Raw genomic sequence first — 23,423 nt, 5'->3', positions numbered from 1 at the left:
GAAGCTAATTTTAACATTTTATTTAATTCAACATAGTCAAAGTGATCTGTAGTCCAAGAACTACTGACATACTTGAAATTCTTTTTCCTTTAAAGTCTGGTGTGGAATTTACAATTTGGACTAGTCACATTTCAAGTGCTCAGTAGTCTCGGGTAAGATCATCTTCTAAATTTTGGGTTATCTTGGCATTAACCTTGTATTAAAACAACCATTTCTAGGAATTCCTAATGAAGGTTGCTCATCCAGAACTACTTGGAAACTTTTGCAGAATGTGTATCCTTGCTTGTATCCCCACTATATCTACTGAGATAAAAAGTGTGTGTGTGTGTGTGTGTGTGTGTGTGTGTGAGAGAGAGAGAGAGAGAGAGAGAGAGAGAGAGAGAGAGAGCGCAAGCCTGGGTATGTGTGCTGGAAAAGGTGCGCAGGTGGGTCTGACAGGTGCCTCTAATTAAGTAGCGTTCACCTAGAGCAGTTTCTTCATTTTATCTATGATTAAACATGTCTAGCGTGACCCAAAACTCTTCCAAGGGTGTAATGATGCAGACCTGAGTCTTCCACTGACAAATTTGGTGTCCATGTAGCTTGTCATCCCTCACACTGGAGAGGGACGCATACCAGCACTGGACATGGACATTCAGGAACAGCAAGAGGCATTCTCAGATTATTTTTAGATTGCCAGGATATTAAATGGAGCCGACTGTGTGCATGGATATACACACACACACGAATATAAGTCCTCTTGCTAGTTGAAGTTTCCTTGTGATGGGCATGACTGTGGATTTATTTGTGCTCCCGTTTGCTTAATGCCTGTTACATACTAGTGTTAGTCCAAGGCTTTATGGGCGGCTATTCTTAAACAGCTTTTAAAAACTCACAGTAAAATAGCAACTGGGGGTCTATTGTAATTATTTTAATGCATCTCTAAGCTTCATGAGCGAATGTAAACGTTTTTCAGTCTATCAATTTTCAAAGAGTGAAAAACACATTCAATTTCTGAATTTTCAGTTAAGATTTCCTATCTTTAAACCGATGACAAGACTGCCAGGTGTCATCAGGCAGTGGGGCTGACTGCTCTGTAATTTCATGGGGATTCTTTGTAGGGTGAGTCACGATGGCTTTCTTCTCCTTCACACAGAGCTGACAAGGGCTGTACGTGTATTACATTGATAGATAATAAATCTCAGAAAGGTCACCCAAAGGTAATGCCAGGATTATTTCAGATGGCGAAAAATGTTTTCTTTTTAACACTCATTTTGTATGAAGACTAACCGTAAAAGATTATCCAACAGTCTTATTTTAAGGCAAGTAATTTGATATTTTCCTTGGTTGATTATTTTATTGAAAGTCAGTTTTAAGTCTACAGAAATTGCAGGTAATTAGCAGGGCCTATGAAATAAAGTTACGGTATCTATCATACCCTGCAAACTGGTCACTAGACTTCTCAAAGACTTTAAAATTCCATACTGAAACAGTTTCTTCACAGCAGCCAGGATGGATTGTATGGCCCCCAGTTGAAAGTCTTTTAAGTTTGGATTCTATAGACTTTCTTTTCTTTAAGACTAGTTTTGGGTACACAGAAAAATTCAAGGCAGGTACAGCGATTTCCCACTTACACACCTCCTCCCAGTGCCAACACCCTGGCACCAGGTGGTACATTTGTTGTAACTGATTAACCTACTTGGACACACCCCGATCACCCAGCGATCACCCAGCGTTCTCCTCCGAAGTTTACATTAGGACTCACTCTTGTGCTGTGTGCACTCCGTAGGCTTGGACACCCTCACCATGCTCCACCTACTCATCCTCCCACGCCCCCAGCCTGCACTGATCTTTTCATGGCCTCCACACTTGGCAGTCAGCACCGAGATCCAAACAGATAAAGGGATTACCGCCAGGTCACACGGATTCCTTCTGGTTTGTGTTCCGGCTCACTTTTCGCTCTCCTTGGCTGTGATGACTTTCTTTTGTTAGAATGTAATCACAGACTAAGATGTGGTGATTTGCTGTAACAAAATTATTAAACATTTTGAGATTTATCTCTCGGGCTTATAAATGCAATTGAATGGAGAGGACAGCTGCCCATCTTCCGTGTTCCCGGGTGCCATCTGTCTTTCCTTCTGTTTGTCTGTCATTGGGCATTAGGGAAATGATAGTTTATTTAAAAATAGGTTTCTTATGGTTGAGTACAGGAGCCAAATTTTTTAGTTAGCTTTTATGGAAAATACTAAAACTTGGGGCCACAGCCCTATTTTTCTCTCTTATCATATGTGATCACTGGAGGGGGAAAAAGATCCACTTGAAACCAGTATATGTGGTGACATATATGCACTGAGAAACATGGGTCGCTCCTAAGTGATTACTGATAGATTAAATATCAAGGGAAAAGTGTACTTTTTTATCAATAATTTAAGCTAATTCAAATGATAAAAGACTTCTATTTAAAGTGCTCTTAGTGTTCAAGATCCTTAATCTAAACAAGAAAAATGATTTTTCTTTTTTCATTGCCCTGCTGTCCTGTGTGGTTGTTTTTGTTTTTTGTTTTTCTTTTCTTTTTATGCTGGGTAATGTTTTCGTTATAGAATTGAAACTGATAAGCCTGATCCTCCCCGGGTATGCAATTCAGGTTCCCCCAGTGAGGAGCTGCTTCTGTAAACCTGGGAGTTTATTAGAAATTAAGCAGTTGCCACCGGAGAATGGTAAGGAGACCTCGGCTGAAAGCCAGCAAGGAAAGAAGAGTTATTATTTCTATGGCAGTGTTTGTGAAACTGGTCAGGAGTGAGGAGTTGCCTCTAACACAATTGAGCTGTGAGGGACAAATATGAATAGTCATATGTTGTCTTAGAGCCACAAACTGATAATTTTTTTATCATGCACTGTACAAAGGAGCCTGTTTGCACACATCTTGAAAACGAGATCGTGATTATTTCTTAGTAAGTTTTGAAGGTTTTCCAACCAAAATTTTGTAATAAAATTTCAGTTTTATTGAAGCTTAAATTACAAAAACACATCTGATTCACATACAGCTCATCACATCTCATTTTTACCAACTTTGGTTTTAAGTCTTGTTTTTTTCCTTGAATGAATTACATGAACATCCTTCCTTGTCTTTACTAAAAAGAGTTTCTCATAATGTTTCACAGCAACTTTGGTTTTAGACCGAGAGCTTTTAGATCAGTTTAAATGGATTCTTCCACAATATGGTGACCTTTGCACTTTAGAAATGCCATGTATTTCACTTCATAAAGTTAATATAGGGACTTTTCTATTGCTTCAGGCAAATTTGGTAAACCTCAGACAACCTCTGATTCGCAAAACATATATATATATATATATGTTTATATATGTGAATGCCTCCAAAAATAATACACAACCCACTGTTACTTTTTTCCACACATAACTAAATGGCCATTAGTCTGTACCCTTTATCTTGATGTTTTGCCAGAAGTTCTTCATGTGTTACTTCCTTTAAACAATAAAGTTCGGTTCAAAAGACAGAACAAATATAAAGCTTTCTTTAAAAATGCTTTAAAAAGTCCGAGTTGTGTTAAGTGTTTCAGCCGTTGTATTTTGATACCCTAAGAAGCTTTATTTTGAGAAGTCATTAACTTGTGGTTTGGCCCGGACTCCTGTAAGGTCACGGCGCTGCAGGCTGCTTATCTCTAGCTCGCCTGCCCCCTGGGACCCGCGGCGTGTGCAGGAGAAAGGAGCAAGATCGCAGCCGGATTACATGGAGCCCACGGGGGCTGCACCACTCCAAGAAAACGCCAGATTTTAAGAGGCCGAGTCCCAGAGCAGGGCCCTGACAGGCCCCCTGAGCAGACGGGACGCGCCAGGGCCCCAGGCCCACCGCCTCCGCGGAGCCGCCCCAGCCGCCCGGCCCTGCCCAGGGCTGCGCGCCGCGGCCGGCACAGGTAACCAGCTTTCGGGGGACAGGTGCCTGTCATTGGCCCCCCCGAATCACAGCTTCATGGATTTCTTTGAAAATGGTTTTCCTTCCAGCCCCGGCCGCTGGGCAGCGTTCCCCAGCGTTCCCCAGCGCCTCTCCCCTGCCAGAGGCAGCGCCGCGCACCTGGCACCTGGCACCTGGCGCCTGGCCCGGGTCGGGCTTGAGGAGCGCGCGGCCCCGGCGGCCGCCGCCTGCGCACCTCGCCAAGCTGCGGTCGGGCCTCCTGGGCCCGTTCCCTGCTGTAACCCGGCGGGGCCGCAGGCTCTCCTGCTCGCACACCCACGCTCCCAGCAGGCCTTTCTTCGGAGCTGGGTCCCCGGGACACTGGGTGCAACAGAGAAACTGCAAGAAGCAAACCCAGCTCCCCAGGAGGTTCTGCAAGGGCGCCCCCTCTCTTCCTCCTTTCACCCCACTGGGGTCCTGAGGACCTCGGCTGTGCAGGACAGAGCTGCTGCTGGGAGGGCGGGGAACCGCTGAGCTAGCGCCTGAGAAACCCTGGTTGGGGGTCACCCCCAGACTCAATGGAGCCTTTTGATAGTTCTCTGGGCAAGCTACTCCTGAACGCCTCGAGAGAGTTCTAGAGTCGGTGCAAGCACGAGGGTTACAGTTCCAGCAACACTGATGATGTTGGTATCTTTCCCTAACTGTGCATATTAATCTTGTATTTAAAACAACAAACAAAACAACCCCCCTCCCCCAAAAAAGCCTGTGTTCAGTCTGCTACCCTAGGCAATCTTATTTTAGGCATAAAATTAAAACATGCCTACATCTTCATTTTGGGGAAGGATAAAATTACATGAAAATGAAATTTATAGGAAAAATCCAGGAAGTAAGATCATTTAATTTTGAGAATTTGAATAGTGCATTAGATTTAACTACCACTGATAGGGGGCCAGTCTCAAGACTTCTCTGATACAGTGAACTTTTTAAAATGAAACTAAGAAGCTTGTTTCTAGTTAATGAAATGTTAGAATTATAGAACCACATAAAAACAAGTTCTTCTTTTCAGTGCTTTTGAAACTTACACTAATAAGGACTGGGCTAGACAGTATTAGCTGCATTTTTACAAACATTTAGATCTTTGAAACTGGCTCTACTGAGAATGGTGTCCATATATTGTTTCTGTGTAAGATGGTTTAATGTCTTAGTCTTTTAATTTTTTTTTTTACCCATTGATTCACTGGCAAAATTCACTTCATAAAAAAGTGCAAGTGTAATACTAGACATTGCCTTGTAAATAATCAACAATTGCAAATCAGTAGTATCTAAATGAATGAAGGGCTTCATTTACTAACTTTAGTTAAAAAACATTTTTAAATCATGTGTCAATAGTCAATTAATTTGCCCTAGGAAAATCTAATAGCTACCTCACATCTACAAGAACATAAGATTGAAATGAAAAGGTATGTTCATTTGTGTATTTTTAAACAATTTTTACAACAGAAAAAAAAAAAAACAAATCACCTTGCACAGCCTTTTAATTGAAGTTAGATTACTATATGTAGTGCGCAGAGATTCAGGTGTTGAGTCTTCTACATTTCTCTGCCTGAATGAGAGCAGGTGATAGTTTTGCCATTTGGATTTTTTCATCAGCCTTCATGCTCATATTTACTTATATGAACCTCAGGACACACAATGAGAAAGAAGAAACCCAAACCCAGTACACATTAAACTTCTGTGCAGATTAGTGAGGCCCAGGTAATTTGCAACCTGATTTCTCTCTGACAGTCATTATAGGTCAGGGTGATAAACTTACAACCTTGCTTATAGACGACTGCCCCTGTTAGAAGATAGTCCATCTTAAAGGAAACAAATGCTAAGGGTGCTGACAACTGTTTATTCAATAGCATTATAAAGCCATCAGGCTCCAGAGAGTTCGCTGATTAAATTTCATTATAACCTTAATTTCTCTGACTGAATCACTTTATTAAATTTTTCTCCTGGCTCCTGGAGAACAGGGCAGGAAGACAGATTAAATTCTGATACCTTATGCTATTCATTGGGCTTGGCAGAGTTTCTTAAAACATTTAAATGATAGTAAAGATAGATTGCAGGCTCCTGCTTACCCTCACATCTTAGCATAGACCTTTTCTGCCAATTAGGAGCCATTGCATTTGTGTATGAAACATGGCTTCTGATATTAAAAAATGAATCTGATTCAGATCCTCCAGGTTTAGAAAAGATTGTTGGAATTTGAGGGTTGGGTAAATAGTTTTATTCTAACTACTTTTCTAATTGAGTAAACATGAGGTTTTCCAAAAAGCTAGAAAAAAACTACTGTAAATTTGAGACAGGATTTTTTTTATTGTGAAAGACAAGCAAATGTCACACTTAATTGAATTCTCCCTGAATATTTTCTTTCCTCTGCTGTAGAAACCCTCCCACTAGCAATAACCTTTGAAAATGGTGTGCATGTTTATGAAGGACTATTTGAGTTACTCTTAAAAAAAGAACTCAGACAAGTTTTTCGGCCATTTGGAGTTTCTGGGTTTTTGTGTTTTTTTTTAATCTTAAGCATTGCTATTCACATTGTATTTACTGTGGAAGAACTGATCGTGTCCAATACAAATAACAACAGTACCATAAAACTTATGTAGCACAAATTCTAAAATATGTCAGGGCATGAAAAGCTTTTGTATTCTCTTAAATTCTAGCTGTGGCCCACTACTCGTTCATTGGTTCCTTCATTCATTCACTCCTTTATTTTGTTGGCAAAGCACTGCCGCTGCCTCTTGCCCCGGGTGCTGGCCACGCAAGGTGAATGAGTCAAAGACCCGTCCCTCCAGGAGCCACCAGCTTCCAAAGGCCTGGTCCTTTTGGTTGTTTTCTTTTTATTTTCATCAACATCTCTCACCCTAAAAAGGATGAAACACCACTGTTGTGAGTTTGCAACATGAGATTTTATGTTTCTGTAGGTCACTGCTGTCTCTTACCTTTCTAGAAGCCTCGCAACAAGCATAGCCTGAAGAAGTGCAATAAATTTGTTGAAAATAAGATCCTAGTGAGATCTGCACGTGAGCAAACTGAGGAGACCCCTCAGGGTCACTGAGTACCTCAGAGTAGAAACAGGGGTAACTTTCTTAGTGTCAATTTGGAAAACGATATTTATAGCATATTTGTCAGTGTCATAGAAATGCAAGAATTTGGAAAAACATTGTTTGTGTGAAATCAGAATAGCAAGCGTAGCAGCTCAGTTTAATGGTCTTATATGCCAAGGTGACTACCTGGAAATAATTTCTGTTTCTCTCTACAGAAGTAAAATCACATGAGAAGTGTCTGTCATTCTAAGGTGTATTACATTTTCCTACATCCTGATATTCACTAGATTAGCATGCCTCGCAGTAAGTCGCTGGTACTTTTTGAAGTATTCACTGGATTTCCAGAAGTTTACATCTGTTAAAATACCCTTTCTGGGCCTCCCTCGTGGCATAGGCGGTTGAGCGCAGGGCTGTGAAGCTGTCTGCAGCCTCTGCAGTGCCAGTTCGATCCCTGCTGGCCTTGGAGCAACCCACATTGTATGGCAGACCTCTCCTGTCTCACCCGCTGCTCCTCTCAGCAGTGTATTTCAGTAGATCTGCCTGTTCTGCTCCCCGCTCTGTCTCTGATGAATCCTCTCACCCTTCCACACATCTGGCCTGTACCCCAGTTCTTGTATAAATAAAATAAATCTTAAAAAAAAAAATACCCTTTCTGGACAAATGCTGGATGATTTCACTCACATGTGGAATATAAAAAACAAAGCAAGGGAACTGATCAAAACCACCTCCTGAAATTTGACAGCAAAACTGAGGCTACCAGAGAGGGGAGGCGACAAAAAGAGGGGGCTCGCTGAACTGTGGTGGGAGATTGGGGGGCTTGGGGAGGAGTTGCCCAGTGTGAGAACGTACATTTGTTGAGGCGTGGACCTGTACACCTAAACCATACAGTGTTGTAAACCAGCATTACCTCCAGAAACATAATGTAAGAATAACCATTTCTGAATTATTTTTTTCACTACTTATGATTAATAGCATTGTATTGGTTGGGAAATAAAGGAAATTGTTATTGAAATGAACTTAACTAAAACTGACAGGTCCTTAGGAATATTTAGGTTGATAAAAGTTATGAAAAACTTGAGGATGCCTTCCTCCCTGGAGAATGCAAAATGGCTAAGAACATGGGCTCTGGAACACCCCAGACCCTGAGTTTAAATCCTGCCTCCACCTGCTCCTCAGTGTGAGACTTTTGGCGAGTTCAACTCTGTGCCTCCGTTTCTCATCTCATCACAGCATTATTGCAAGGATGGAAAGAGAACAGTGGGGCTGGTGCCGGTGACATGACAAGGTTCTTCCCTCAGCTGTCATCATCGCCATCTGGAAATCAGCATTCAGCGAAACACTTTCAGTGACAGATTGATCTACCACTCTTGGTCACCTTCTCCTTTTGCTTGCCTTGGGGAGGGTGCGCTCACTGCCGACCTCCTCGAGCTTTGTCCCCTCAGCGGCCATCTCCGTGCATGCTGGGGGACCGCGGCCTCCTGCTCCGTCCGGGCACACAGGTGAAAGGGGAGCGGAGAAACAACAGACCTGACCGACCTGGGTTCATCAGAACATTATGGCAAAATAAAACCGAGGTGTTTGTTTCCACTTGAGATTTGCCAGGCTCGCACCTTCAGCTGCAGAGAAGGGCAGAGCTCCTGTGGGCAGCTCGCTGTGTCACCCCACTTGCTGGGAATGAGTCACAGCAGCGAAGGCAAAAAGTTTCTTGAAATGAAATGACCACTCTATTTATAAGGTATTCTAGAACGAAGTTTAAGTGTTATGAGCGTAGTTAGGATAGAATTAGAATATTGCTTTTAATTCCTTTTTTCTCCCCCTTGTATTTTCTGAAAAGAGGGGACTGGCAAGGTTGATAATGAACTAGAACGAAACGGAAGGCTGAGGTAACCGCTCCGTAGTGTTCATGCCCTCATGTAAGCGCCGTCTCCTTGCGTGTGATAAACCGGAGAGTGAATTAGGAAACTCCCTGTGTTTTTCTCTGTGAAAGCGGCGTCGGATGGCCTGCTCCTAGTCCTCCTTTGATTTTCATGTCTTCCAGGAAACAGGCTGCAGGATGTGTGGAAACGTGCTTTGTGAGGCTCATCCTCCCACTCCCTAGATGATGCCAGTGACACCAACCAGGGAAAAGAGGGTTTCTGGTCTGTGTCTCCTGGGCTTCAGGGCCCACGGCGCGGTGGTGCCCCCTTGCCATGGGGCAGCGTCTCCTGCTGTCTCTGGGGAATGTTCCCTGACAAATTGATGGGCTGAGTAGATCATCCTGGAAGCCACCGTCATGAGCCTGATTGATGGTGGATGCTTTGGCTTCAGTAAACAGTCGCCAAGATGTTTTTGGTGACAAAAGGCAACACTGTTCTTTCCAGTGGTTGGAAGAGCTCAGAATCCATTTGTCAGAAGAGTCAGCGGAACACAGGACAAAAAACACTTTAGTCCTTGCTTATGGAGAGACTGAGCGAATCATGTAGTTTAAAATGTTTCCCCCTTATTTAGCTTGCGTGCTGTCAGGGGAAATCATACCCTAACCCACTACGGAACAAAAAACGTTGGATGAGCAGAACCCATTGTTTATAGAGTGTCAGAGCTCCCCTCTGCCTGAGTAGTTGCCACAGACAGGCTTTACAATGTGATGAAAAGGCAGAAGAGAGAGGCGTTGTGGCATATAACAAGTGAACATTTTTAAAGGCCCTTTAAATGTGCTTTTTTGTAAACTTTTATATAATTTTATGATTTAGTGAATTTCTAGAAAGTGGAAGTCATCGTACTCACATGGCTGAGCACGGTGGCTGCACGCGGGGGACCAGAGGCCACTCCGACCGGGATCCGGCCCTGGTCAGTCCCTTTCTGACTGTGCGGCAGTGGGCGTGCTCCTCGGTCTCTCTGGAAAGTTGTCCTTGGTGTAGAACGTGCACGAAAGGTCAGGCCCCATCTCAGTGGCTGCCGTGGGCTCTGGAGGAGGTCACCTGCCCCACGTGTCCGGCTGTTTGGCTCTGTGGTCACATTCTGCATCACCGTTCCCCTAAGATTCATCTACCACCCAGCAGGGAGACCGCCCTTGAGAAACGTGAAGCCATCAGGGAGACATCATGTTTCCCCGTGAATTGGGATTATCTTGGATATGGGGGTAGGGCTGAGGGGAGCGGAAATGTTGGCGAATTTAAGAGAAAAGCAGCCACACAATGGACATCCTCACTGTGCAAAAGGAGGCAAGGCCTGTCCTCACCTGGGGCGCCAGGTCTGGAGGAGGCGATCTAGCACGTAGGAGAGCTGGAGAGTTGTGAAAGAGCTGAGGAGAAATTCATGAGAGAATAATGTCACTGGAGCTGGAACAGATGGCGGGAACCGAGTCTTTATAAATGGAATTGGAGCTGCCTGGAGAGAGGAGAGGGAGCGGGCAGGGCTGGCTGCTGAGGCTGGTGACACGATGGAAGCTCTGGAGGACGGAGCTTGGCTTTTAGGGGCTCCTGAGAGGCCCGGGTCCCTGGAAGAAGGGGCCGGCTTCACTGAGCACACAGCGGGTGCCTGGAGGCAAAGGCTTCGAACCTGGTGTGTCAGAAAGAGACGGGGAGCCTTCCTGTCTTATTTCAGTCCCGGGTGCCGGAGAGAGTACTGCGGAGGCGGGTCTGGCGGCAGGTGGACTGGCTTGGTGGGGGCGGCCGTGAGACGCGGCAGGGGGACATCAGGGTGACGGCTGCATGCCAAGGAAAGGGGGCGCCCCGGGGCCTTCCTATGACGGCAGAGGGGCTGCCCTTTCCCTACGAGGGACCCCATCTCTGCTCGGCCCCCACCCTCCCTCTCAGAAACCCGCCACTCCCGCGTGCCCCTTCCCGCGCGTGCCGCTGCCCGCCCTGGCCTCTTCTGAGACGCTCGGGAATTTGCGATTGAGAACAAAACAAACGTCGGCTCCGCCGCGTTTCCTTCCCTGTGCCCCGTGTTGCTCTAGCAGGCGGCCTCCCCACAAACGCCGTCGCTGCACCCCACTCCGGCGGCCTCCTGACCTGCCGAGCCCCCGGAACCCCCCCGCACCGGCCCCTCACCACGTGCCGTCCTCGGCTCCGGGGCTCCGCCGCCCTCGGGTTCCTCCTCCCCGGTCGGGGCGCGGCTCCTGGACACGCGTCCCGCGCAGTCTCTGGCAGTGGGGGGCTCCCCAGGCGAGGTCCCGGCCCTCCTCCTCCTCCTCCTGGCGTCTTGGGGTCTCGCCCAGACCGACTCCCCGGGGCCTGCGTCTTCGTCCCGAGTCCCCCGTCGCGCTGTCCCCCGGGGCTCCCGTCCAGGCCGCTTCCCCGAGAGCCCGTTCTGTCCGGCTCCTCGGAACGTTCCAGAAGCCCCGCCGCGCCCGGGCCCAGCAAGCTCGTCTACGGTTTCGGCCTTTCTCAGCGGCTCCCGCTCAGTGAGCGGCGCCCTGACACCCCCTCTCCGCTCTCCGCCTCCCCAGGCCTTGGTCGAGTCCCCCCATTTCCAAAGGGCCTCCCCACCCGGGCTCCTTCCAGGCCCTTCCGCGCCTCAGCGCTGGGCTTTCCAGGCCCCGCCGGGCCCCTTCCCGGAGCCCTGACACGACCCCGGCCTCCCTGCTCTCTGGCTCGCCACCGTGGACGCCGGGGCCCCTCACGCGGCCGCCGCTGTCCTCAGCCCCTGGCTCAAGGCCCCCCACCCCCCGCGCCGGCCTCGTCCTCTGTGGCGTCCCCAGGCCGTCCTGCTCGGGACGTGGCCTCCTCCCGGCCCGGCGGCCTGACCCGTGCTTCCCTCTCGGCTCAGAACCTCCGTGCCAGGGGAGCCCCCCGCCTGCTCCCTCAGAGGGGCCCCTTGCAGGCTCCCCGGCGCCGCCCTGGCCTGCGTCCAAGAGTGTCCAAGGCCGGGGCGCCCCGGAGCAGGGTTTTCGGGGCGCCCCGGAGCAGGGTTTTCGCTGGTCTCGGGGAGGGCGGGTGCTGGGTGTCGTCAGCCCCTCGGCCCGCCCAGAGCAGCTCCAGGACGGACGCCGCTCGCAGAAACGCCTCCCGCGCCCGGCCACAGAAAATGGAAAGTGTCTCGTGCCCAGACGCCGGGCGGGAGGGTCCAGGCCCCCCAGGCCCCCCGCCGGCGCCTCAGCGAGCTGCAGGACTGACGGGGAGCACCCCCCACCCCGCCCTCAGCCGCCTCCCCGCCAGGGGCAGCGCTCAACCCCGCTGACCACGCGCTGACCACGCCGTCCTCGAAAGCCCCGGCTCCCCGGGCATCGCCTGCGCCAGGGTTTCGTTTCTCCGCTCTCTCCTCGGCCCTCCGAGACCCTCCCGGCTCCTCTTCCCGCCCCAGCCCGGCCCGAGGGGTCAGCCTGAAGCCGTGGGGTGGGCATCACCAGGAGGCCGCCGGGAGCACCCCCAGCGCCCGGAGTCCTGTCCCCACCGCCGCCCCCCTTGTCTGCTGTTGCCAGAGCTCCAGGAGCCCCTGAGAGCCCGTGTTCCTCTTGCTTTTGTGCCTCCGGACCCCAGACCACCCCCCACCCCCCACCTCCCCAGCTGTCAGCCGCTCCCACTGCCCATGTGCTGGGAGCCCGGCTGGTCTCGGAAGTGGGTCGAGTCTGGCAGCCAGGCCAGCCGGCTTCCCCCAGGCTGACTCCCTTAGAGCCGGGGCCTCTGTACCCGCCGGCGGCCTGGCACAGAGTGGACCTATATAAATATCTGACTAACTAAGCCAGTCGTCCTTTTGATACCGTAACTGCAGGCTTTCAGGCCTAGTCTCCCAGCCAGGAACAGAGCCCAGGCTGCCTGGGCAGCACTGAGTCCCAGACTAGACCCCACGGGTTGGTGTCTCATGCAGCCGCAGCAGGAACTACGCAGACGCTCAGGCAAGCAAGCGAAAGGAGGCAGATTTGTTTAGAGAAAGAAGTTTATTGAGGAGAAAAGTCTCTCATTCTCTCCGTGGTTGCTTAGTTCTCGGTGGTCTCACTCCTCTGCCTTCCTGTCTCTGTGCCCAGAATGAAGACTCTGTGTCCCAGCCCTTGGCTTAGCATACTTTTCTGTATCATCCTTGGTGGAATGTCCTGTTGCCCCTCGCCCTGGGGTGTTTGGTTAGTTCCCTTTGGAATTTGTGGCCCTTATCTCTGGAGCTTCCCTTATTTCTCTGAGGCGTTTCCTATTCTATTTTGACCCTAAGAGCTCTCTGCTTGGCCTGTGACTCACGGTATCTGTTAGTGGTGCATATAAATACAACCAAGTAGCACACATGCTCAGTGGGAGTATCACTGGGTAAGCTCTCCTTCTTGGGATCAGGCCTGCTGATAGTTGAAAAGTAAAATGTCATAGAGTTTATTGCATAAATAACCTTGATCAACTCCCAGTGTGCTTTTGCTGTCTTACAGAAGTTATGTTTCCTTGTCACACCCTCCTAAAATGGATTTCTAGTCTTGACAAGGTAGTAAAATGTGTTTCCATACTTTCAAATGATGTATCTGTCCTGAAAACTTTGGGGGTATTTGCTTTCTTATGGTGCTCTTTTTCCCCCTCCAGATTTGCAAGAGAAGATGGTCTTATACCAATCAAGACGTGTGTGTTCTAAAGCTTGCAATACTTTTTTTATGAGCTGTTATGAAAGCCAAGCTTCAGGGCAAAGCAAGGAAGCACTAGAGGAAAAGCTGTTTTATGCATTTCCAGCTGCAGAAAGTAGTAACACTTGATGTGGGAGTGCTGTATTCACTCTAGAATTTCTCCCCTAGAGGGATAATAGGACATTACTTTTTCAACTTTCAAAGGGTATTACAAATATTCTCTCCCAACTGGAACACCACATCTGACCTCGTTCTGCTCTCACTCAGCCAAGTGTTTTCTTTAATGTGATAAGAATTACCGATGATCTAGTTGGTGACATAATTTCTGATAAAATTTGCGGGCAGATTGGGAAATCAATCGTTATGTGCTTTTGCTGGGATTGCCAGAGGTGAAAGAGAATTAAAAGTTAAAGTGTCTGCTTTGACAGGTGCTAGATTCTGAAATGTATTATTACATTGGAAATAAGAACCAAAGCTCGAACTAAATAAGCTCTTCCCTGGATTAAGAACAGTGTTAAAAGCGTGGGCCCCAGGGATCCATGATGGGTTTGCTCTTCTAAAATATTTTAAAGATGGGCTAGAAAAAAGAGTGAGGAGAGGCTCTTAGGTCTTCTGGGTAAGAAAGTAGAGTTGATTGGCACAAGCTGAAAGAAAGTTCCAGAACATTATGTGAGTTGGCAGATGAGGAGCAGATGGGACCTCATTTTCCATCAATTCAGCTTATAAGTAGTTCCTCTTTTTCTACCTGACGAAATACTGTGATTGTTCCTTTGAAGGGGCTGTATAATTTCTTATTTCTTATCCCACTAAGCTATTTGGTTTTTAAATGTACACTTCCACTCTTCATGTGCAAACATAATATATATGCATGCATAAATTATTCATGTGTTTAAAAATCTTCACAGATTTTAGTTTATGGTCTCTCTTTTGCTTTCATTCCTGGCCCCCCCACCCTTTCCCAATACCTGTCTTGTTTTTAGTCAGGTCACTTTGTAGAAATGATATGGTAGGAAATGATTAAAATAATGATAACTTTATTAAAATATATGGTGAAACTTATTGTGTTCTTTTTAGATGAAAAGGCCACATGGGAGCTTTATTTTTTTAAATTATTAATTGCTTAGTTAACACAAAGAGTTGAAATCTACTCACATTTATATCTTTTTGGGCTGTCTAGGAGGTGGGATCATCTGGGAGGTGGGCTCTTGAATGGCATTGGTGTGTCTTGGGTTATACTCTTGTTTGCTGTCTGCTCTTACCGCTGAAATGGTGGCATACATCTTGGTAAATTTAGCTTATTCACCTTTTGAAATATTCTACAAAGTAATGAATCATTTGTTTAACGCTCATGTTTTATTCTTAATTCAGTTCAAATTAGTTAAGGAGTTTATGTTAAATATTCACAATAAGGAAGATTTTTTTTCCTCCATGGTTAATTTACGAGCAAGATATGAATTTTTATGAAGGCCTCTGAAAAATTAAAATTGCTTAGGTTCCATAAAAATGTTTAAATTTCATGTGTTTCATAGACTTCTGGGTTAGCTGTCAACAATAACTTAGGTCTGACCTATTAAACAGTCCTACAAGTAATTATTTTCCTCTTGTAGACATTACCCTGCATTTTGAATCTTGAACTGAGCATTTCTTCTTTTAATTTATTCCTCCTTGAGTGTTCCTTGATATTTTTCTGACCTGATTTAGAATCTCTATCCTGTTGCTGTTTTGCAAGGACCAAATTTAGTAAGAAACCATTTATTTGCAAGATAAATTGGCCTAGAGGACTAAGACTAACACCAGCAGATTTACTTTCTCATGTTTAAATAAAGTACTCATTTCACATGAAGTATCACATTTTACTCTCAGACATGATTTATCCAAATCGGGAGAAGAAACTAAAAAAAGGATTATTCAAATTTTAGTTCTGTAGGGAAAGTAATGCTGTTAGTTCTCTCACTTGGATTCCCAAAGTGCTAGCTTAAACCAAACCAAGCAACAGCACCAAAGAAGGTGCTATTTACATTTATATTCCAACAAGGCAGTGATAGCTGCCCCACAGCTAGCAGCCTCCATCTACTGGGTCCATAGTAGCTATCGTCAGCTTGGTGCTTGGGACACACAGATAACTAAAACACTCTTGCTGCCCTCAAAGCGCCCTCAGTCTGATGTGGGGGGAGGTGAGGAGGTTATGTAAACAGATACAGAGGGGTACAGAGGAGCAGTGTTAGAAATAGTCACTGGGCTCTGGGAGGAGTAGGGGAGACGTCATAGGATTCCTGAGTTTAGAACTGATGCTTGAACTACGAATGGTGCTTGATGGTAATTCCACGTTCACACAATAGAACATTGGAGGTTATAGTGTTGATGCAGGGAAGTATTTTGTGTGAAATCTCTTTTTCCAGTGCCAATTTTAATTTGTATGTTGAAAATTGAATGTTTTTATTTCTAGGAAATTTGCAATTTACCCTGAGACTTTTTTTTTCAAATGCATTGTATTTATATAACTTTTAGTAAGTAAATTTTGTATTTTTCAACCAATTCAATGACTTTAGTTTGGATGAACTAAATTTTATCTTAAATTGTATTATATACAAATGAGGAAATGTAATGGATTTTATTACCCACACATACAAACATCACTGCCAAAACCACTTTTAAACTCTACCTAGTCACTTGGATAATCTAGAGTTAAAAAAGATCAACCTTAAAAATTAGGTTATTTTTATATGACGATCTTTTTTACACGATAATAATACGTATCTGCAAATATCAGATACCTAGTTGTACAACTATGAGATTTATTGGGAAGCTCTTTTATATGAAAAATCTCCCTTTAATTAAGTTAACTAAATATTAAAAAAATGCAATATAGCCAACTTTTTAGGAAGCTACCTATTAATTTCAGCATTATTCACAGTAATTCCAGATAGCTCTGTATTTATACTGTACTTTCTGTTTTACCGAGTGGGTTAAGGAGAGATGGCATTTCATTGACTCAAAATTCCCCTTCATCAGCCTGGTGAAATGTTACCAGTACGTGGTTACAGCTGCAGCACCGACCTGTTTGTAACTGGTTTCCATGGCATGTTATAAAGTTGGAGAGAAAATAAGAGGAGTACATCATTAGCTATTGTACGATCGACCGCTGTCCACAGTGGAGTTTCGAGGGCATCTGCTTTGCTGCTGGTGCTCAGCCTCTGCCTGGTGGTTGCCCTACCTCGCTGGGGCGGAGCTGGAGTTGCACTGTTCGGGGTAGAACAGTGACTGTGTTCACGTCGCTGCCCCCTGGTTCGTACCTGGCCTGCTAGAACAGGAATGCCTCCTGTGCGGGGCCTTCTTTCAGCAGGTAGCTCTTTTGTCATCTTGTCAGCTTCTTCTTACTGATAAGCCACACCCTTCTCCATCCTCCTGCCTGGGTTGCCAGCAGAAGCATTGCCACTGCCTTAAATCTCTTCCTAATGTATTGGTCTTAAGCTGCATTTGGAACAAGATCCTTTTCCACAAGGGGTGGCACCCTAGTTATTCAGCTCAGTTTATAGTCTAAGGTCCAGCCGTTTAAATCCCTGATTAAGCACAGAGTAATTACTTGGCCCCTGCTCCTCCAGCCCTGTCCAACAGGCCCACTGTCTCCCCAGTGCAGTCAACTCTCAGTGCTCTGAGAGCGGCGGGGCTGCCCAGAGTGGGGAGCAGCAGCACAGAGTGGGGAGCGGCAGAACAGAGTGGGGAACCCCAGCAGAGTGGGGATCACCAGCACAGCACAGAATGGGGAGTCCCAGCACAGAGTGGAGCAGCAGCACAGAGAGCCCACCAGGACAGATCCCTTGCGGATCCAGGGCTGGCCAAACCTACGTGAACGAGGGGACTGAGGCTGGAGCGCCCACAATCCCACTCACATCCTGCCACGTGCTGGGGCCTGCAGGCACATCCTATTTCCTCTGAACTCGGGGCCACTTTATTTTACCACCTCCCTCCCTGCTCTCTTGGCCCTGCTGCTTCTGCTCCTTCAGGTGAGTAAAGAGCAGCTAGACAAAGGATGCTGAAGTGCTTTTCTAATTAAAGCTGTTTTTAATCAGGGTTTTTGAACCACAGAATTAAATTTGACTTGTTTTTTAGTTCTGTGGCTCATGCAGAGTGATAACCAGAGTACGTGCTGTCAGCAGTGGCCACTTCGTAAAGCGAAGTGGTAATTTCTCAAGAGATGTGACTGCCTGAGCTCACCAGTAGGGCTGAGCCCTCTGGAGTACACCTAGAACTTCAAATCTAAGAAACCTATATTGCTTTCGCTTGCTCTAAAGACCATTTTTCCGAATCCCATTGTATTCATACCTTTTCTACCCAGGCATAACCATCTTGGAAAAACATCACAGAGAAGGAGAATTTGGGGGCGAAGGGAGAACTTTGTGATTCGTCAAGTGTGAACTGAATAGTCGGCCCTGATTTCTGATGAGCCCATATTACCATCTGGTGGTTAGTGATTGTATTTCTCAGTACATTTTCACCTTTATGAACACAGCGACCCTAGAAGATTAGCTGCCGGTTCTCCTTTCCCTTTCTGACAACAGTGATTCATTGATTTCGACTCTACAGTAAATCAGCTGGTGTTTATGAAGGTATCATAGTACCAGTGAGTCACAGAGGCATCTGCTGATTCTCATCCATCTCAGGAAGCAGCCGTATGTAGTTTTCCTCTCGGGGGGACGCGTGTTACGCTGCCTTATACTATCCTTTGAATCCTATAACACTGAAATTTGACATGATTCTTAATTGACTTGGGGTTAGACAGACAATTCTTATATTTGGTTTTGCCTTCGGATTTAATGACATACAGTCTTTGAGAAGTGAGCAAATTCAATTTTTCTGGTGACTATTATATAGCACTATTGAGCACAATACTGTGCAGAGAATACAAAGTTATGTGCTGTTTTCTTGCTGAATTCATAAAGTATTGCCGGAAGGTTCTATCTGATCCAAGACTGTCTTTCCCATTCCATAGTCTCTTTTCTTTCCACTTTGTTCTCAATGCCTCTCTCATAACCAAGGCAGACGTTATAGGATTCATTCATTTGCTCAGTCTGCATATACTGGGGAGATATGTGCCGGGATAAGCACCACCCAGATGATGGCCCTCACCCTTCCTCGGAACTTACAGTCTAGTTCAGGTTCAGAGGCCAAACCCAGCCCACTACTTTGTGTAGTGCAGGCAGGCAGGGGGGCAGAGAGGGCAAAGGAAGCCAGGGGGCCTCCCAGCCTCCCGGCCCCCCTCAGGTCTCTCTGGGCTCTCTCTGACATTGTCTTGAGGCCCTTCCTTTCGTGGCCGTGACTCTGCTGTCTCTCCACTGCACTCCGCCGCTCGGGCCTCTGCCGTCACCTGTATATGCACAGTGACCCGGCTCAGGTGTGCCCACACCATAGTCCAGGCGTCCACCATCAGGCCTGCATGCCCCGAGCCCACAATCCCGAGCGCCTCCTGCATTCAGGGCCACAGGTGGTAGCCACAGAGGCCAGTGGCGCAAAAGCCTGAGCAATCTTCATTTCCCCTACACTTTGTAAATCAAGATTTGTTGGAACACAATTATACCCATTCATTTGGGTGTAGCCACAGAGGCTAGTGGCCTAAAAAGCCTAATTAATTGCATTTACCCGACAGGAGGAATTGTGTGAAAACTTTTAAATGGACCAGAATGTCCACTGGGTCCGCTCTTTGACTCAGCTCCCTGGGTTATCTCACCTTTTGTTGAGGATGAGCTAGGTTATAATCCTGTAAAGCATAGAAAACTGATAGTAACGCAAAGGATCCTTGTCCACTAAAAATGGAGTTGTCGCAGTGGAGATGCAGTTGTTTATTGACCAGATTGTTGACTAATTTTCTGTATTTTGCATCAGTTTGCAGATTCTTTGCAATAGTCTCGATGCTTACATATTTATATGTTCTTTGGATTCACCTTTGAAGAGGTTGTAACATCTTGGGGGTTCCTGCTCTAATTGATGATTCAATTAAAGTCTGTTCCATGTGCAAAAAAAAAAAAAAATCCTCCTCTTTGCTCTGTCTGCCTGGGTGCATTTGAGGTCTCTATAAAGATTCACAAGAAGCTTATGATGGTGATCACCTCTGTAGAAGGGCAGGCAAGAAAACTTACCTTTCACTCTCTGCCCTCTGGGACCCTCTGAATTGTGTATCGTGTGCGGATAGCACCTGAACAAACAGATGAATAGCAAAGATTAAATTTAAAAAAATTCTTAATCAAAAAAATGTTGACCTCTCTAAAATCAGTCCCGACTCAGTACTTACCAAAGCTTCAACGTCAACTAAATTTACATCTGAATGAACTGACTTTCGGTAGAGAACTTTGTCTCTGAATAAACTACCAGTGTATCAAATCTTCTGTACTCTTTTTTAATTGTTTTTAATTAATTAGTTATCTTTTAATTGAGGTAATATTTGGATTCTCCCATCAGGTAGCACTACAGACGTGCACCCACCACCAAATCACCCTCAGTCCGCTGGGCTTCCTTCTCTTTCCTCACCCCTCACCCCTCACCCCTGCGTGGTGCTTCAGCTCTGTGGTCGGCTTTCAAGGGTTAGTTTTTCAGCTTGTCTTTGTCTGACTCTCATTTTAGTTACTTCTGTACTCTTAAAAACAAAGTTTTAAACCTCACTTTTTAAGAAAACTCTAATGCTGTAGAAAACTTCCGGTCAGATGGTCCTCATTCTATTATGAAACCCACCACGGAATCACATGGTCTCGGTGTGGCGAGGAGGGCGGCTGGTTCCCTTTGCCTCTTCCCCAGCTGTGCACGCGCTATAATCCCTGGTCTAATTATAGCTAGCCGCTCTCCCTGTAGAGGTTCTCAAGCTTGGGTGCATATTAAAATCATCTGGGAAGCTTTTAAAAATCTGAATGCCCAAACCAATTAAATCAAAATGTCTGGGGTGGGACACAGACATCAGTATTTTTTAAAGCCACCAAGGTGATGCTAATATGGAGAAAAACTGCTTTGGGCAAAGAATGGCACTGGTTTAGCAAAAACTTAACATCATACTGCAAAAGCAAAAGCACCCCATATCTCCATGAGAAAGATCTGCACAGGTGAGAGGGGCCAAACCAAAGAGGGAAGCAGAATCTGATTTTACCTGGGCTGCCTCGGGAACTGGGCAAACTAGGTTATAGAGTGTGGTTAAAAAGCCCCAGTTATTTTGGCTATAGTGACCGGAGCGCTTTTTTTTTTTTTTTTTTTTTTTTTTTAATCTGAATTCAGCTAAAATCTCAAATAGAAAATACCAAGTTAGGGCTGTCGAGTGCATCTCCCCACCTTGTTTCTCTGCCATGAGGGGGCACAGAGCCAGCTTAGTGATGGGTGATGTCTAATTCCGCTGCCACCATATGGCAGTTTTACTGATGAAAGTTATATTTACCATCCACAAGGCCACTGGGAAAACACATAGCGTGGACAGGCCTTGTGAGGTATCCATTTTAGCCAGAAGTCCTAGAACCTCATTGTTCCAACTCATAGCAATATGTTCTATTAAGAGGTCTTTAAGAGAGAGTTAAGTTTATAAGGGGAAAAGTAAAATTGCATCCATTCATTCTTTGGAATGGTAAGACGAGGAAATAGCCTATTTCTTGGTGTGTCCCTCTGCCCCTCAGCCCCACTGCCCCCAAAGATAACTTCTAGTGAGACGTCCTGACTAATGGCCTATTTCTTTCACGTTTCAAACCATTTTATTGTTGCCTCAGCCTTTTGTTAACCGTGAAAATTGGTGTCATAAACTCTGCTGTGGTTTGCTTCATGTACTCATTGTGTGTCCCTCCCTTTTGTATAGGAAGAGAGAGATGTCGATAACCCCGTGCCTAACCGTGGAGGCCATGGACTAGCTCCCGGGGAGGACAGATTCAAACCTGTGGTGCCATGGCCTCATGTTGAAGGAGTAGAAGTGGACTTAGAGTCTATTAGAAGAAAGAACAAGGCCAAAAATGAACAGGAGCGCCACGCTGGAGGAGAGAACCAGAAAGACGTCATGCAGAGGCAGTATCTCACATTTAAGCCTCAGACTTTCACCTACCGTGATCCTGTGCTACGCCCAGGGGTCCTTGGTAACTTTGAACCCAAAGAACTTGAGCCTCAAGGAGTAGTTGGAGGCCCTGGAGAGAAAGCCAAGCCTTTGGTTCTGGGACCAGATTTCAAACATGCCGTTCAAGCCAGCATCAAAGAGTTTGGATTTAACATGGTGGCAAGTGACATGATCTCTCTGGACCGCAGCGTGAATGACTTACGGCAAGAAGAGTAAGCACACTCCCTCTTCCTTCTAACCTGGGGCAGCTGTTGTTTTTGGTAGATATTCACTTAGAGTGTTAGAATGGAGAAAGTATTTGTGCCTTTTATTGCAAGGGAATAAGAGGGTCTTTGTTTGCAAAATGGTCAGAAGGAAGGTGGTTGCATTTATGACTTCGTATTTATGATGTATACAATTGTGGAGTCTTCTGCATCCCTGCTACTCAAGACATGGCCCCAGACTGGCACTGCCTGTCAGTGTTTTGTTACCAGGCCATAAGCAGAAAATGAGCTTGCAGAGAATGCCAGCTAACTATTAAATACTTTGTTTAGCCCAAGTGATGATCTTTTAATAACAATGTTCTAGATGTGTTGATTTTCATTCTGGACCAAGCTCCTTATCTTGTTGTGGAATAACAAAGAGTAGCAGAAATGGAGGCTCCTGCCTGTATGCAGATAGATGACGTTATGGCCGCAAGTTTCTTGGTTCTTTTTCATGTAGTTGGGTTTCAAGGATTTCCAACTCTTAACTTTTGATAGCCAGCAATTATCGAATGAACTCAAAGCTCTTCTTTTGGTCTATTTAATAACCAACTCTACTCCTATAATATCTAAAGAACTTTCATTAATAGGGCTGCAAATTGAAATCACTGGTCCTAGAAAACTCTCAAAATGTTTTCTTGATGATAATCCCCTTTTTTAAAAAAATATTTCTTTCATTTTATTTATTTATTCAGCACTGGGTACAGTCAGAAGCGCAGGAGGGTGAGAGAATTAGCGGGGAGCAGAGCAGGCAGAAGGACCGAGGCAGACTGCTGGGGGGATCAGTGGGTGGCAGGAGGGGTCTGTGCGCCATGTGGGACCCTCCTCCGGTGGCCGGGGAGCAGCCGGGGATCGAACCGGCACTGCAGAAGCTGCAGGCAGCTTCGCAACCCAGGGCTCAACCGCTGCGCCACCGGGGAGGCCCCGATAATCCCCTTTTAAAGACTAATGTAGCCTGTGTGCACGCGCGCTAGCACCTGTTACGACCACTAAGCTGTGGTATACAGCGCTGCTCGGTCAACTCTGGACAGCCAAGTATTTGTTAATAAGAGTGGCAAGAAACATGCCGAGAAAGAAGTGCTGACCCACGAGGGTGAGAGATGCAGCCCCCCAGTACAGAGAGGAATTGGATGGTCCCAAGGGACCGTGAAGGGCGAAATCTTGAGGCAAGTTTATTCCTTATCAAGGTAGAGACTTGCCTAGTCCTAGGGTTGCCACATTTAGTAAATAAAATAGAGGGTGCTCAGTTGAAGATGAACTTCAGTAAACCATGAAAACCCTTGAGGATAAGGATGTCCCATATATTATTTGCCATCCAAAATCCAAATTTAACGGGGTGTCCTGTATTTTATCAGACACCCCGTCTAGTCAGGGGGTTAGGGTGCCTTTTAGGACGGGGGCTACTGCCCTTTCTCCAGCGCGTCCCGGTTACATGAAACAGAGCCCACGGCCACGCTCGCGTGTCAGCCCGCTCGCCTGCGGGCCTGCCGGCGGCCTCCTTGTCGCTGTCACGGGAAGAGGCCAGGGAGGCGAGACCTGAAGGCATACTGACTTCCTGCCACACGCCAGGACTCACTAGAACTTGTTTTATTTGCACCTCACAGTGAAACTGGGA

At 46.2% G+C, this 23,423-nt stretch overlaps 1 protein-coding gene across 1 annotated transcript in view; it reads left to right on the top strand.

The window, feature by feature from the left end:
* GALNT7 (polypeptide N-acetylgalactosaminyltransferase 7) overlaps positions 1-23,423 on the top strand; it is a gene marked incomplete at both ends in the record, with an annotated part of 103,839 nt that overhangs the window by 37,288 nt on the left and 43,128 nt on the right. The window contains one exon of the mRNA XM_084231025.1: positions 21,318-21,778. Coding sequence (XP_084087151.1) covers positions 21,318-21,778 — 461 coding nt within the window. The remainder of the gene's footprint in view (positions 1-21,317; positions 21,779-23,423) is intronic.

Source organism: Talpa europaea (assembly GCF_964194135.1).
Source record: "Talpa europaea genome assembly, chromosome: 4".
Taxonomy (NCBI): Eukaryota; Metazoa; Chordata; class Mammalia; order Eulipotyphla; family Talpidae; genus Talpa; species Talpa europaea.
Note: the sequence above shows the minus strand (reverse complement) of the source record. Positions and strands in the feature narration are given on the sequence as shown.